General features: G+C 54.0%; 1 protein-coding gene across 1 annotated transcript in view; it reads left to right on the top strand.

Moving 5' to 3' along the window:
- Positions 1–13,896, top strand: part of MAP4 (microtubule associated protein 4) — a 243,943-nt gene that overhangs the window by 156,580 nt on the left and 73,467 nt on the right. The window contains 7 exon segments of the mRNA XM_048510520.1: positions 1,825–1,917; positions 3,696–4,340; positions 7,060–7,230; positions 8,218–8,799; positions 8,858–9,493; positions 9,909–10,995; positions 10,997–13,707. Of these exon segments, the coding sequence (XP_048366477.1) occupies positions 1,825–1,917; positions 3,696–4,340; positions 7,060–7,230; positions 8,218–8,799; positions 8,858–9,493; positions 9,909–10,995; positions 10,997–13,707 (5,925 nt within the window).

The raw sequence follows: 13,896 nt of genomic DNA, 5'->3' as shown, positions 1-13,896 counted from the left end.
CCTGGTCTGCTACGGCATTTGCAATCTCAGATCAAGGAGGATCAAGATTGGTAGCCATAGATCGACTTCTCCCCCATAAATCTATTCAAGCCCCTTTTAAAGCTATCCAGGTTAGTTGCCATCACCACCTCCTGTGGCAGCATATTCCAAACACCAATCACACATTGGTTGCGTGAAGAAGTGTTTCCTTTTATTAGTCCTAATTCTTCCCCCCAGCATTTTCAATGGATGCCCCCTGGTTCTAGTAGTATGAGGAAGAGAGAAAAACTTCTCTGTCAACATTTTCTACCCCATGCATAATTTTATAGACTTCAATCATATCCCCCCTCAGACGTCTCCTCTCCAAACTAAAGAGTCCCAAACGCTGCAGCCTCTCCTCATAAGGAAGGTGCTCCAGTCCCTCAATCATCCTCTTTGCCCTTCTCTGCACTTTTTCTATCTCCTCAATATCCTTTTTGAGATGTGGCGACCAGAACTGAACACAGTACTCCAAGTGCGGTCGCACCAATGTTATCTAGTCCAACCCTGCACAACACAGGGAATCCACAGCTACCCCCCCCCCTTTCCCCAGTGCCCTCTGCTGTGTCCCCAGAGGAAGCGGGAGGGGTGGGGGGACCCTGCAGACTCCCTGGCCATTCTGGCCTTGAACAAAATTCCTTCCTGACCCCACAGTGTCAATCAACCGGCAAGACCTTGGGCAAGAAAGAAAGGGCCACGAGATCGGAGCCCTGACTCATCCCTTCCTGCCCTGCCTCTGCCAAAGTTCACAGGATCAGTCCTGTTGTCCGATAGCTATTTAGCCCCCTCTTCCAAACCTCCCAAGAACTTAATAAACCCTGTTCAGAGGAGAGCCATAATGCTCGGCAGGTTTAATGTTACCATGTTTCCCCGAATATAAGACAGTGTCTTATATTAATTTTTGCTCCCAAAGATGTGCTATGTCTTATTTTCAGGGGATGTCTTATTTTTCCTGTGTTCTGTTAGTCGGGCATGCTTCCAAACAAAAAACTTTGCTATGTCTTACTTTCAGGGGATGCCTTATATTTCGCACTTCAGCAAAACCTCTACTATGTCTTATTTTTCGGGGATGTCTTATATTAGGGGAAACAGGGTATGCCTTCTGCCTTGTTACACGGCAGATTTAATAAGCAAGAAAAGGCTAAAAGATTGTGCCCATGTAACGATGGCTCAGTTGAATCTCTGGCCCACCAATTACTACACTGTCTCAGACTCAAGGAAATCAGATCCAAGTATGTGAATCTTACTCCTTTACATTTACCCCATTTCCCCGATTTAATTAGATTACACTACTTGTTGGACAACCCTGATCCTTCCCTCTGTATTATAGTGGCAGACTTTCTCCTGGAAATTACTAAACGCCAGTAGATTTCCTTCGACCTGTATTGTATATGCTTTTTAATCTGTTTTTTATTACTGTTGTACTGTTGTCTATGCCAATAAAGGCTTGCTTCTAAAACCTCCCAAGAAGGAGAGCCCTCCACCGCACAAGGAAGCCTGTTCCACGGAGGAAATGCTCTGTCAGGAAGGTCTTCCTAATGTCTTACTGAAAGCTCTTAGTTCCACTGAAGAACTGCTCTAGTCAGGAAGTTCCTCCTGACGTTTTGCCTAAAACTCTTTGGATTGAACTTCACCCCACTGGTTCTGGTCCAGCCTTCTGAGGTAGCAGAAAATAACTCCACACCACCATCCTCTGGGTGACTTCGTTCTCTTCCACGGTCTGGTGCTTTCCCAGTTTCCAGACCTCAGAAGTGGAGAGCATGGCAGATTCTGAACCTTTTGCTCACGTTGGTTTCTCTCCCGTAGGCAGTGCAGTTCCTGACCCTGCAGAGGAAGAGCTGGAGGGCTTCGAACCTTGGTTTGGCCAGAGGTCATTCCCTCCGACAGAAGCCGCGGCAGGTGAGTCTGCAGGGAGGCTTAACTTGCTTTTCTCACACCCTGAAAATGATGCCCTGAAAATTCCGGGCAGGAAATGTTTTCATCAACCCTTCTCTGAAGAGCATTGAGGGGGCAAGTTACTCCTTTATGAGAGGAGAGCCAGCATGGTGTAGTGGTTAAGAGCAGGTGCACTCTAATCTGGAGAACTGGTTTGATTCCCCACTCTGCCACTTGAGCTGTGGAGGCTTATCTGGGGAACTAGATTAGCTGGTGCACTCCAACTCATGCCAGCTGGGTGACCTTGGGTCAGTCACAGTTCTTCGGAGCTCTCTCAGCCCCACCCACCTCTCAGGGTGTTTGTGAGGCTGAGAGTACTGTGACTGGCCCAAGGTCAGCCAGCAGACTTCATATGGAGGAGTGGGGAATCAAACCCAGTTCTCTAGAGTAGAGTTTGCCGCTTGAATTTCCCATCCAAGTACTCACCAGGGCCGACCCTGCTTACTTACAGATAAAATTGGGTAGCCAGGGCTATCCAAGTCAGGGTCAAGAAGTTTGATGTCAAAGCAAAGAGATCGCTCCATAACCTGGGGTGCTGTGTGGTTTCCGGGCTGTATGGCTGTGCTCCAGTAGCATTTTCTCCTGACGTTTCACCTTCATCTGTGGCTGGCATCATCAGAGGATCCTTCATAAGAACATAAGAACAAGCCAGCTGGATCAGACCAGAGTCCATCTAGTCCAGCTCTCTGCTACTCGCAGTGGCCCACCAGGTGCCTTTGGGAGCTCACATGCAGGAGGTGAAAGCAATGGCCTTCTGCGGCTGTTGCTCCCGAGCACCTGGTCTGCTAAGGCATTTGCAATCTCAGATCAAAGAGGATCAAGATTGGGAGCCATAGATCGACTTCTCCTCCATAAATCTGTCCAAGCCCCTTTTAAAGCTATCCAGGATAGTGGCCATCTCCACCTCCTGTGGCAGCATATTCCAAACACCAATCACACATTGGTTGCGTGAAGAAGTGTTTCCTTTTATTAGTCCTCTAATTCTTCCCCCCAGCATTTTCAATGGATGCCCCCTGGTTCTAGTATTGTGAGAAAGAGAGAGAAATTTCAGAGGAAGCTTCAGGAAGAAATGCTACTGGAGCACGGCCACACAGCCCGGAAACCCCACAGCACCCCAGTGATTCCGGCCGTGAAAGCCTTCGACGCTCCATAACCTCTTCATAATGCCCCACAGTAGGTCCTTGGCTGTTGTTTTTGCTGCCCTCAAGGCTTCCATCCTCTTTTGGCTGCTGATCTCGCAGCCTGCCGCAGCTGTGACGTGGGAGCCGTGGCTTCGGCTGTTCTCCGAGGGGTCTCCCGCATGGCCAGTGGCATTTTGCAGATGAGGGATGCTACTGGAGAACTGGCCTGCCCATGGTTGGCAAACTAAATAATGCTAGAACAGTGTTTCCCAACCTTTTCGAGGTCAGGGAACCCTTGACCTCACTCTTCATATCTCACGGTACCCCTGCCGCCACCCTCCACCTTCCCCTCCCATTGCCCCTGCTTGCCACACACCCCACCTTCCCCTCCCAGGGTGAAGGGTAGCACTGGGGGTGGTGGCGGCTGCTGACCTTGTGGCAGGCCCTGCCCCATGGGCCAGCTTTATGTCCTTGCTGGCACCGGTGGGAGACATCACAAAAATGAGGGGGGGGGCGGTAGTGTTGCCGCGGTATCCCTGGGACATTCTCACGGTACCCTGGTTGAGAATGGCTGTGCTAGAATGATGTGTGTGTGACCAACTCTTCTTTTTTTGGGGACAGCATCTCTGGAAGCCCCCATGGCAAAGAATCAAAAAGCCAAGGCTGTGGAGTCAGCAGATCCAGCTGCATTCAGGGCCATGCTGGAGAAAGAGGAAGAAAAGAAGAACCCCTTCGGCCAGCACAAGGAGCAGGAAAGCAGCAGCCAGCTTCTCGGCCTGCAGTCCGATGAGGCAGCGAGCAAGTCCAGTGAGAAGGTGAGCGAGAGTCCGGCAGACAAGCCTCCTCCGGACCAGGAAGCAGAAGAGAAGAAGCCCCCTCCCGCCATTTGTCCGGAGGCCGGAGGGAGGGAGTTGCACGCCCTGAAAGTGGAGGAAGACAAGACTGCTCCCAGCCAGGAGGCCGAGAGGGTAGAAGAAACCCAGGTCTCTCTTGGCCAGCCTGCCGAGGAGGCAGCCGCTAAGCCACTCGGCCAGCGAGTGGACGACAGCAAACCTTCTGGTGCCCCGCATGCCGAGAAGGCCGAAGGGGGCCAGCCCTCAGGAACGCAAAGGGAGGATCAGCCCCCTTCCTCTCCCAGCCAACCCCTGGAGCACCTTCCCGGGCTGGACGAGAAGAACAAGGAATCTCCTAGCAAACCTGCCGAGAAGCAAGACGAACAGAAACAGCCGCCAACCAAACCTGTGGAGCGTTTTCCAGAACTTGAAGGTGAGGAGAGCCGTGGAAAATGGATGCTCTTCGCTGAGGGAAGCGCCGGCCTGCCCTTCTCATAGGTGTCAAACTCATGGCCCTCCAGATGTTATGGACTACAGTTCCCATCATCCCCTGCCAGCATGATGCTGGCAGGGGATGATGGGAACTGTAGTCCATAACATCTGGAGGGCCATGAGTTTGACACCTGTGCTTTAGATGCAAACGCAGTCCCCATGAGTTAAAAATAAGGCTAAGCCTGGTAAATAGCGTTAGAGCCCAAAGGGCAGTATGAGTAGGGCAGGACTGCTTGAAGGAACGGGAAGAATAGAATAGAATAGAATAGAATAGAATAGAATAGAATAGAATCTTTATTGGCCAAGTGTGATTGGACACACAAGGAATTTGTCTCCGGTGCATATGCTCTCAGTGTACATAAAAGAAAAATACATTTGTCAAGAATCATAAGGTACAACACTTAATGATTGTCAACACTTAATGATTGTCAGATGAACTCTTGGGGGCCTGGAGACACGGGGTGGGGGGGCTGGCCAATCCCTGGCAGAAACTCACCTTTATTGCCTCGTCACCATAATTTGGGAGGGGCTGTGGCTCGGTGGTAGAGCATCTGCCGGGCATGCAGAAGATCTTACCTTGAATCCTCAGCATTTCCAGTTAAAAAGGACCAGGCAGGATGTGATGGGAAAGGACTTTCCCCACCTGAAACCCTGCAGAGCCACTGCCAGTCTTTGTAGGCAACACTGCCCTGGACGGACCCAGGGTCTGATTCCGTAGAAGGCAGCTTCATGCAGAGGCGTATCATGGGGGAAATGGCGCCTGTGGATGGTTCCTTCTCCGGCTGCCTCCCTGTGCTTGGGGGCGGGGCTTGGGGCGCCGAGCCATGCCCCCTGCCTCTGTGAAGGCTGGCTTTTGAAAGCCGGCCTGGCCAAGAGAGGCGGAGATTGAAGTGCCACTGAGCCACTGCCTCCCAAGCCCCAGAAGTGCGAAACCCACCCCCAGAACTCTGTCCACTTTGTCTCTCTGCAGGCCATCTCCTGCCATCCCTAGGAGACAGCGTTAAGGGAGGCGGGGGGCAGGGCTCAGCGGCACGTGACTCGGCGTCCCCTTATGTAACCGAAGAAGGTGTGTGCCTGGGGACATGGGTGACCCCATGTCCCTATAGGCCAGTGGTGGCGAACCTTTGGCACTCCAGATGTCATGGACTACAATTCCCATCAGCCCCTGCCAGCATGGCCAATTGTAGTCCATGACATCTGGAGTGCCAAAGGTTCGCCACCACGGCTATAGGCCATATTCCTCTGACCTCACGTGTTCCTCAGGGCAGAGAACTTTTAATTGGACTCCTTCTGGTCTGGGGTGAGCTGTGCCTTGCCTTGCTGGGTCAGGCCTCTGGTCCTCCTAGCTCAGTATAAGATCTTCCAACAGGATTAATTATATGACCATGTGAGCGTCACAAGCAGAACCACCCACTCTTGCCCAATAAAAATGATGAGCAGTTGATTCAAGGCAAGCAAGCAGAAATGCTGCTTTGCTCAGTGAGTAATGGAGCAGTGAAGTCCCTGGGCAGTCCACGTAGTGAGGGCAGCAAGTATTGGCATAGTTTTAGAAGAGGCTTGGAGAACTTCACGGAGGAAAGGATCCATCAGACATGGAGTCCTGTGTCCAGTTCTGGTCGCCGCATCTCAAAAAGGATATTGAGGAGATAGAAAAAGTGCAGAGAAGGGCAACGAGGATGATTGAGGGACTGGAGCACACTTCCCTTATGAGGAGAGGCTGCAAGCGTTTGGAGTCTCTTCAGTTTGGAGAGAGAGTGATCTGAGGAGGAGGATAGAATTGAAGTCTATAAAAAACTATGCATGGGGTAGAAAATGTAAGCAGAGAGAAATTTCTCTCTCTTTCTCACAATACTAGAACCAGGGGGCATTCATTGAAAATGCTGGGGGGAAGAATTAGGACTAGTAAAAGGAAACACTTCTTCACGCAACGTGTGATTGGTGTTTGGAATATGCTGCCACAGGAGGTGGTGATGGCCACTCACCTGGATAGCTTTAAAAAGGGCTTGGACAGATTTATGGAGGAGAAGTCGATCTATGGCTACCAATCTTGATCCTCTTTGATCTGAGATTGCAAATGCCTTAGCAGACCAGGTGCTCAGGAGCAGCAGCCGCAGAAGGCCATTGCTTTCACCTCCTGCATGTGAGCTCCCAAAGGCACCTGGTGGGCCACTGCAAGTAGCAGAGAGCTGGACTAGATGGACTCTGGTCTGATCCAGCAGGCTAGTTCTTATGTTCTTATGTTCTTATGTGGTTGGAAGGAGCCTTCATATGCAGAGGCAGCAAACCTCTGATTCCCAGTTCCAGGAGGCAGCACCGAAGGAAGGCTTCAGCCTCTGTCCTGTGGTTGGACCACCGGAGGAACTGGTTGGCCCCTGTGTGAGATGGGATGCTGGACTGCATGGACCCTCCCTGGCCTGATCTAGCAGGGCTCTCCTGAGGCTCTTAGCAGGGGAAGGGCTCAGGCTCTGTGCCTCGTTCATTGGCCCTCCAGGGCAACTGTATGAGACAAGATATTGTGCTCGATGGGCCATTCATCTAATCCAGCAGGTTTATTCTTAGCTTCTGATAGCTGAATCCTGGCCCTGGGGGTTGTGCTTCTGGCCAGCTGACGTATCTGCCTGCCTTAATGAGGTTTCTTCTGCTTTTGCTCCTCCCAAAAGAGTCCAAGAAGCTTGTGCCTCTAGGAGAGCCCAAAGCAGAACCGCAGGACCCCTTTCCAGGAACAGCAGCTCCTGAGTTTGCTGGAGCAGAGAAGCCAAAGGAAGTACCTGAGCCGAGCTGTGACCAGCCTGTGGAGCAGCCCCAGGAAAAGGCCTCTCTGGATCCTGAAGGTAGGTGATGAAAGGGAAGGAGCAGGAGGGGGGCTCTGACTCTTCCAGGGGCAGCCTTTCCCGCTCTGCCCCACTGCAAACTGTGTTCGTTTCCTGTGGCACCAAATGGGCAGGCCTGCATCTTTTGCTGGGAGGAAGAAGAGATGGCTGGGCCTTATTTCTCTGTGCCCCGCCCCAAGGTCAGGGCTCTCCTTAGGTTGCTGAAGCCCAAGTGAGAACTGTGTCAAATCCTGACAGATCCCGTCCCTCTTTTGCCACATGTCTTGGTTCCCCCGGTCCCTTGATGCTGAGATTTGTTTTGGCTTAAGGTTTAATTCTGACTATCAGACAAGTGTCTTGTAGCAGGCCCTTTTCCCAAGAGTTCTTGTGCTAGCTTTTCATCCGGGCGTGTGTTCCACTTTCCCATTAAACAGACAAGGTCTTCCCGCTGCCATTTGTGGCGACGATTTGGGGCCCCAGCTCTGTCAAGTGGGTTTCTGCAGTCTTTACACTGAACCGGGCAAACACCCCACCCCACCCCGAGCAGAGCGAGTCACTTTTTTCACCCAGTAGAGTTTTGCCTCCCGTTGGCCCCTGGCTTCTCCACCTGTCCTGCCTACGTTGCGTTATGCCTTCCCTTCTCGTTTCCTCCCGCGAGGAAATTCTAGGATACCGTTGCTTGAACGTCTTTCTAAGAAAGAAGCACAATGAGTCCCAGAACCCCTTTCAGAAAGGCTGTGTGAACTTTGTGAGCACGAGGCAGAGCAGCGGCTTCATATCCTGCCAACACAGAAGTGGTGAATCTGAAGGAGATTCGGTTCACGATGTGTGATGAATCAGTTGGCAGTAGGCAATGCATGTACAGTTCACTAGGATGGCCAGTTTCTCCAGGCCTGCAGCAGTTGAGGTGGGATTTCACACTAGTGTAGACGATAGGCTTTGGCATCTTTGTACGTTACTCCGGATGATGAAGTGCTCTGGCACCTGAGCAAACTTCCTGTATTCCAGGTGTGTCTACCGCCCAAGTCAGACAAGCTAACAAACCCAGTGACCATCGCAGGTTTGCCAAATCAAAGCCTTCCCAAGTCCCTCTTGCAGATTCCCCGGGGGAGCTTCTTGCCCGCCTTCCGGCACAGAAGAGCCATGACCAAGGAGAAGACCTCTTTGCCTCACCCGAGTGTGGCTGTGTCACTGGGACATCCCCACGGGGCAAATCTGCTGCCCAGAAAGTCATGGGCCAGCTCTTTGAGCCTGGAGAGGGCCAGAGAGATGTCTTGCAAGAGAGCTGGGACCTGGAAGCATCTGCAGTGCTTAAGAAGAAGAAGAAGAAGCCAAAGCAGAAGAGAAGCCAGCAGCCCCGGCCCGTGGAGACCTGGGAGGAATCCTTGGAACGGCTGAGAGCTCCCGTTTCTGCTGATGAGCCCCGGAAACCTCATGCCCCACTGGCTGTGCCCCTCGAGAGCTCCCAAGTGGTTACAGGCGCCTCCACAGGGGTTCTCTGGAAAGATACTTCCAAGCCTGAAATGGAGCAGCGACTCTTGGATGCTCAGAATGTTTCCTCAGCTCCAGCAAAGGGAGAGCAGAGTCCAAGCTTGAAGGCTCCTTAGAAGGGGAAACTTGAGACCAGACGCATAAAACGATGGGGGAGTTTGGCGGGGAAGTAGAGTGATGAGTGATGACAGAGCTAGGTTGCTGTCGAAAAGCAGGAAGAAAGGGTCATCCAAGGAGCAGGTGAAAGGCCCTACTGAACTGAATAAGCCAGGGAGCCCCACGGTCTCCCCAACGCAAGCCAGCCCTGCTGCAATAAGCATCTCTGGGAAATTCACAGCCTGGGAGGGTCAGCCTCCCAAGAATTTGGACCTAGGCATGCCCGCTTTAGAAGCCAAGCCCACTGTAAGCTGCTCGACGGCTGTGAGTGGGGAAGACGCAAAACCAGCTGATGTGTCGGGAAAGGAGCCAGTTGCTGGCATGGTGGTCTTGGAAGGGAAACCCAAGCATCAAGGTGGCCGTGGAAAAGGAAGAAAGGCTGGTGAGGAGGCTGCCGGTTCTCCATTGGAAGGGAAGATGGTAGGCGTGCCCGCTTTAGAAGCCAAGCCCACTGTAAGCTGCTCGGCAGCTGTGAGTGGGGAAGATGCAAAATCAGTAGAGTTTGGCAGAGCGGAAGGTGGCCGTGGAAAAGGAAGAAAGGCTGGTGAGGAGGCTGCCGGTTCTCCATCGGAAGAGAAGATGCTAGGCGTGCCCGCTTTAGAAACCAAGACCACTGTAAGCTGCTCGACAGCTGTGAGTGGGGAAGATGCAAAGGCTCCCAGTAGGAGTTTGTAGAGCGGAAGGTGTGTAGGTATGGAAGAGAGAAGTGGAAGGACTGGCATTGAGGAGGCTGCGGTTCTCCTACGTCTGGAGAGGGAAGATGCTAGGCATGTCCGCTTTAGGAGCCAAGCCCACTGTAAGCTGCTCGGCAGCTGTGAGTGAGGAAGATGCAAAACCAACTGATGTGTCGGGAAAGGAAGCGATTGCTGCGCCCATGCAGTGGGCTTGGCAGGGAAACCCAAGCATCAAGGGTGGCTAGGATGGAAAAGGAAAGAAAGGCTACAGTGAGGGGAAGCTACTTGCTGAGTTCTCCATTGGAAGGGAAGATGCTAGGCGGGCCCGCTTTAGAAGCCAAGCCCACTGTAAGCTCTGCTTTCGGCCCAGCTGTGGAGGTGGGGAAGATGCAAAACCAGTAGAGTTTGGCAGAGCGGAAGGTGGCCGTGGAAGAGGCGGAAGGACTGGTGAGGAGGCTGCCGGTTCTCCATTGGAGGGGAAGATGCTAGGCATGCCTGCTTTAGGAGCCAAGCCCACTGTAAGCTGCTCGGCAGCTGTGAGTGAGGAAGATGCAAAACCAACTGATGTGTGGGGAAAGGAAGCGATTGCTGGCATGGTGGTCTTGGAAGGGAAACCCAAGCATCAAGGTGGCCGTGGAAAAGGAAGAAAGGCTGGTGAGGAAGCTGCTAGTTCTCCATTGGAAGGGAAGATGCTAGGCGTGCCCGCTTTAGAAGCCAAGCCCACTGTAAGCTGCTCGGCAGCTGTGAGTGGGGAAGATGCAAAACCAGTAGAGTTTGGCAGAACGGAAGGTGGCCGTGGAAGAGGCGGAAAGTCTGGTGAGGAAGCTGCTAGTTCTCCATTGGAAGGGAAGATGCTAGGCATGCCTGCTTTAGAAGCCAAGCCCACTGTAAGCTGCTCGTCAGCTGTGAGTGGGGAAGATGCAAAACCAGTAGAGTTTGGCAGAGCGGAAGTTGGCTGTGGAAGAGGCGGAAGGGCTGGTGAGGAAGCTGCCGGTTCTCCGTTGGAAGGGAAGATGCTGGAAGCATCCAAAGAAAGGGCCTTCCCTGGTAAGAGCAGCCTAGTTATAACTGAGCTGGCCCCACTGGCCACAGCAGGGGCTTTGTCAGGTGACGGAAACGTGAGCAGCCCATGGAAAAGTGGGAAGGCTGCTTTTGGATCAGGAGAAGATGCCTTTTCCAAGGAAGCTCATCCAGATGCAGCAAAGCCCCTGGTCCCTGGGCAGGGTCCTGTTGGGGATGGAACAATACCTTTGGCTGATACGAACGAGGCCGTCTGCTCCAGTCCATCGGAAAAGCCGGCTGTGGCTGTTCTCAAGGTAGAAGCCAGTCAGCCTAACAAGAGGAGCAGCAGTGGGAAAGGCAGGAGACCGGAAGACTCCTTGGATCAGCAGCCGCTGCTGTCAGAGGTGGCATCGGATTCGAGACAGGGCCTGGCTGCGGAGGGAGGGGGCAGCGCTCCCCAAAATGGACCCTGGTGCCCCAAGCAAAGAGGTGAGCCCCTCCAGCCTCACAGAAAGCAAAGCGGCTCACGGCCCGGCCAGGACCGGAGAGAGACCAAAGAAAAGGAGCAGCGACCGGAAGAGCCGAAAGGCTGCCGAGAGAAGTTCCTTTGCACCGTCGTTTTTCCTGGAGGGGGAGAAGATCGCAGGGGGCCTTCCTGCAGGTCAAGCGAAAGAGAGAGCCGTGTCCAGTGGAGAGGCTGCCTCGGAAGCCGCAAACCAGTTGCTGGAAGTTGCTGCCGACCCAGCAAAATCGGACGCTTGTTCTGCACTGCCCCAAGTAGGACAGCCGGATGTGTCTCCAACCTCGAGGGGCGAGTGGACTGACTTCCCTTCCTCAGCGTACCCCTTTATCATGGAGACACCAGCCAAAACGCCCGAGGCAGGTGCCCAGACGGAGGGGATCGCCGCCGTTCCTCATCAAGGCAAGGGGTTTGGTTCCTGCAGTTTGGAGGATTCCATCATGGTGGAGCCCAGTCCCATAGCATCGACAAGCAATCTGAAAAAGAGGACGAGTGATGGCAGAAGCAAAAAATCTGGCAAGCCTGCAGCAGAACCTCCAGAGCCCAGTGCTGGTATGAACAGACTCCCCAAGACTGGCACAGCCACAGACGTGGATGCCGTTGACCAGGGGAACTCCACCCCACTGGAGCAGCCAGGCGGAAGCCGAGGGCCGTTTCCTGCTCTGAAGATGGTGGAAGGACCCGAAGGAAAGAAGGACGAGGACTCCATCGCAGCCGCCGGCGGAAACAGTTGCTCCGAACAGCTGCCTGCTTCGGCCCATAAAACAAGCCCCGTGAAACCGGAGCCTCTTGCCAAAATCAAAGATGCCTCTTCCACTCGCAGAGGGCAGGAGGTCAGACTGGCCGCCTTAGAACAGCTTGCAGAGGCTGTGAGCTGCTTACGAGTGGCCAGCTCCCCTCGAAGAGGAAACCAAAGGGCCAGCGAGGAGAACGCAGGAGAACCAAAGTCCCAACTCCATGTGGACTTTGGGAGGCAAGAAGCCATGATGAAGAGTGATCCAGGACCAGCGGCTGCCTGCAAAGAAACGGGCCAACCGGAGAAGGGTCCGTCCCCCACTAAAGGCAAGGGAAGAGCTGCAGGCAACCTTGTGAGGGATGCAGAGGCCACGGGCCACGTTTCCAATGAGCCACTGGTAGATGAAACCATCAAAGGGGTGCCTGAAGGGATGACCGGGAAGAGCAGCTCCGGTGTGAACCCCTTCTTTCCCTCGGGATTTGAGGCAGAGCAGGCTCTGGGGGCTGAGATCCATGAGAAACCCAGAGGGCATCCTTCCGATAGACGCAGGAAAGAGGGACGGGACGGCAGCTCGGAGCTTGCCAGCAGGCAGGATCTCAGTGCAAAACCTGCAAAGAGGGGCAGCGATGGAAAGAGTAAAAAGGCCGTGGGCTCCCCTGAGCAGCCAGTCCTTGCAGCCACCAAGCCAGACCCGAGCCGGGGGCAGCGCCCCCCGGGGGCCGAGCTGAACTACGCCCTGGAAGAAACGGAGTTTGTCGACGAGAACCGAAACATTAAGAGCTTTCCCCCAGGGCATCCAGTGCTTTGGGACGGGAACACCATGAGTTTATTTGGCCCCTTTGGCCCACCTGGCCCGGCTGCTGTCGAGGAGGCCGGCTCCAAGAGCCAGTGCCCCTTTCTAAAATACCAAGGCAAAGCTGCCGCGGACCTCAGGAAGGAGCAGCTCTCCCCTCCGGAACCGCTGAGAGGTCCAAGCGGAGGGAGGTGGGCGGATATGCCTGATCTGCCAGAAGATTCAGCCGCAGGTGAAGTCAGAGAGGCCCTGATAGAGGCCTCCCTTTTGGTGACAGCAGGTGACAAGACGAGAGAGAGGAGGAAGAAAACCAGGCAGGCTGCCTTGGACCGGGTTGCCAAAGACAATGCCAAAGCAGAAGAAGATCGTGCGCTGTCCTCTGTTTTCACCGAGGCAGGAGCTGGAGGAGTAGACCTTTCGGACAAAGTACCAAGCTTTGGACTCTCTTCTTCAGAATTAGCAGTAATGGAGGAGAAGACAGCAGCTCTGACCACAGGTGCTGGAGCAGAAGGAAGAGAGGTCATCGTCCCTTCTGCAGAACTTCCAGCTCCTTGGGAGGGTAACAAAGAAGTCATAGCACTCCAGGCCCTAACAACAGCACTGGTTGGTGGCCCTGGAGAACCAACGGGGTCGAGCGAAGGCACCGAAGTGGATAAGCAGAGGGCATCTGAATGCCCAGGGAGTTTAGGAAGTGAGGCAGGAGTAGATAAGGCCTCTAAGGATGTCCCCACAACGGAAGCTGCTTCTGCTAATAAACCTCAGGGAAGTTCTGAGCCTCTGGAACAAGGCGCTGCGAACGAGCCGGTGGTCTTCCAGCCGGCGCTGCCCGCTGGTCAGGAGGAACCGACAAGGAAGGCTGCCGAACAGATGAACGCGCAGGCTCCTGTCTCTGAAGCTGGCCCCAGTGTCGCGGGAGGTTTGCGGTCGGTTGCTGAACGTCCCGACCGAGCAGCGCGGGAGACCAAGAGAGAAGAAAGAGCCAGACCTGTCGAGCAGATCAAAGGCTACATGAGGCCCACCAAGTCGAGAGGCCTCCCTCCTCCCCCGTTGCGAGCAGCTGCACCAGAGCCAGGAAAGAGGCGGCCCGCAAAGGCTGACGGCCCAGGCCCGCACAGGCAAGAGAGAGGTGTGTGCACGTGCCACTCCGGCCTCCCGCCTGTAACACGTACTGCAGCTTGCGTGTGAGGCATTGCTCCTTGTCGGCGCATTGGCTTGAGCACCTAACTTCTAATCCTGCGCCCGACACCCAACCGTCCCCGGCATGAGTGTGTCTTGGCTGTTTCTAAGAGCCTGTTTGAGTCTGCTTGCCTGTTTC

The sequence above is a fragment of the Sphaerodactylus townsendi genome, linkage group LG11 (assembly GCF_021028975.2).
Source record: "Sphaerodactylus townsendi isolate TG3544 linkage group LG11, MPM_Stown_v2.3, whole genome shotgun sequence".
Taxonomy (NCBI): domain Eukaryota; kingdom Metazoa; phylum Chordata; class Lepidosauria; order Squamata; family Sphaerodactylidae; genus Sphaerodactylus; species Sphaerodactylus townsendi.
The sequence above is the reverse complement of the archived record's forward strand: the minus strand, read 5'-3'. Positions and strand labels throughout refer to the sequence as shown.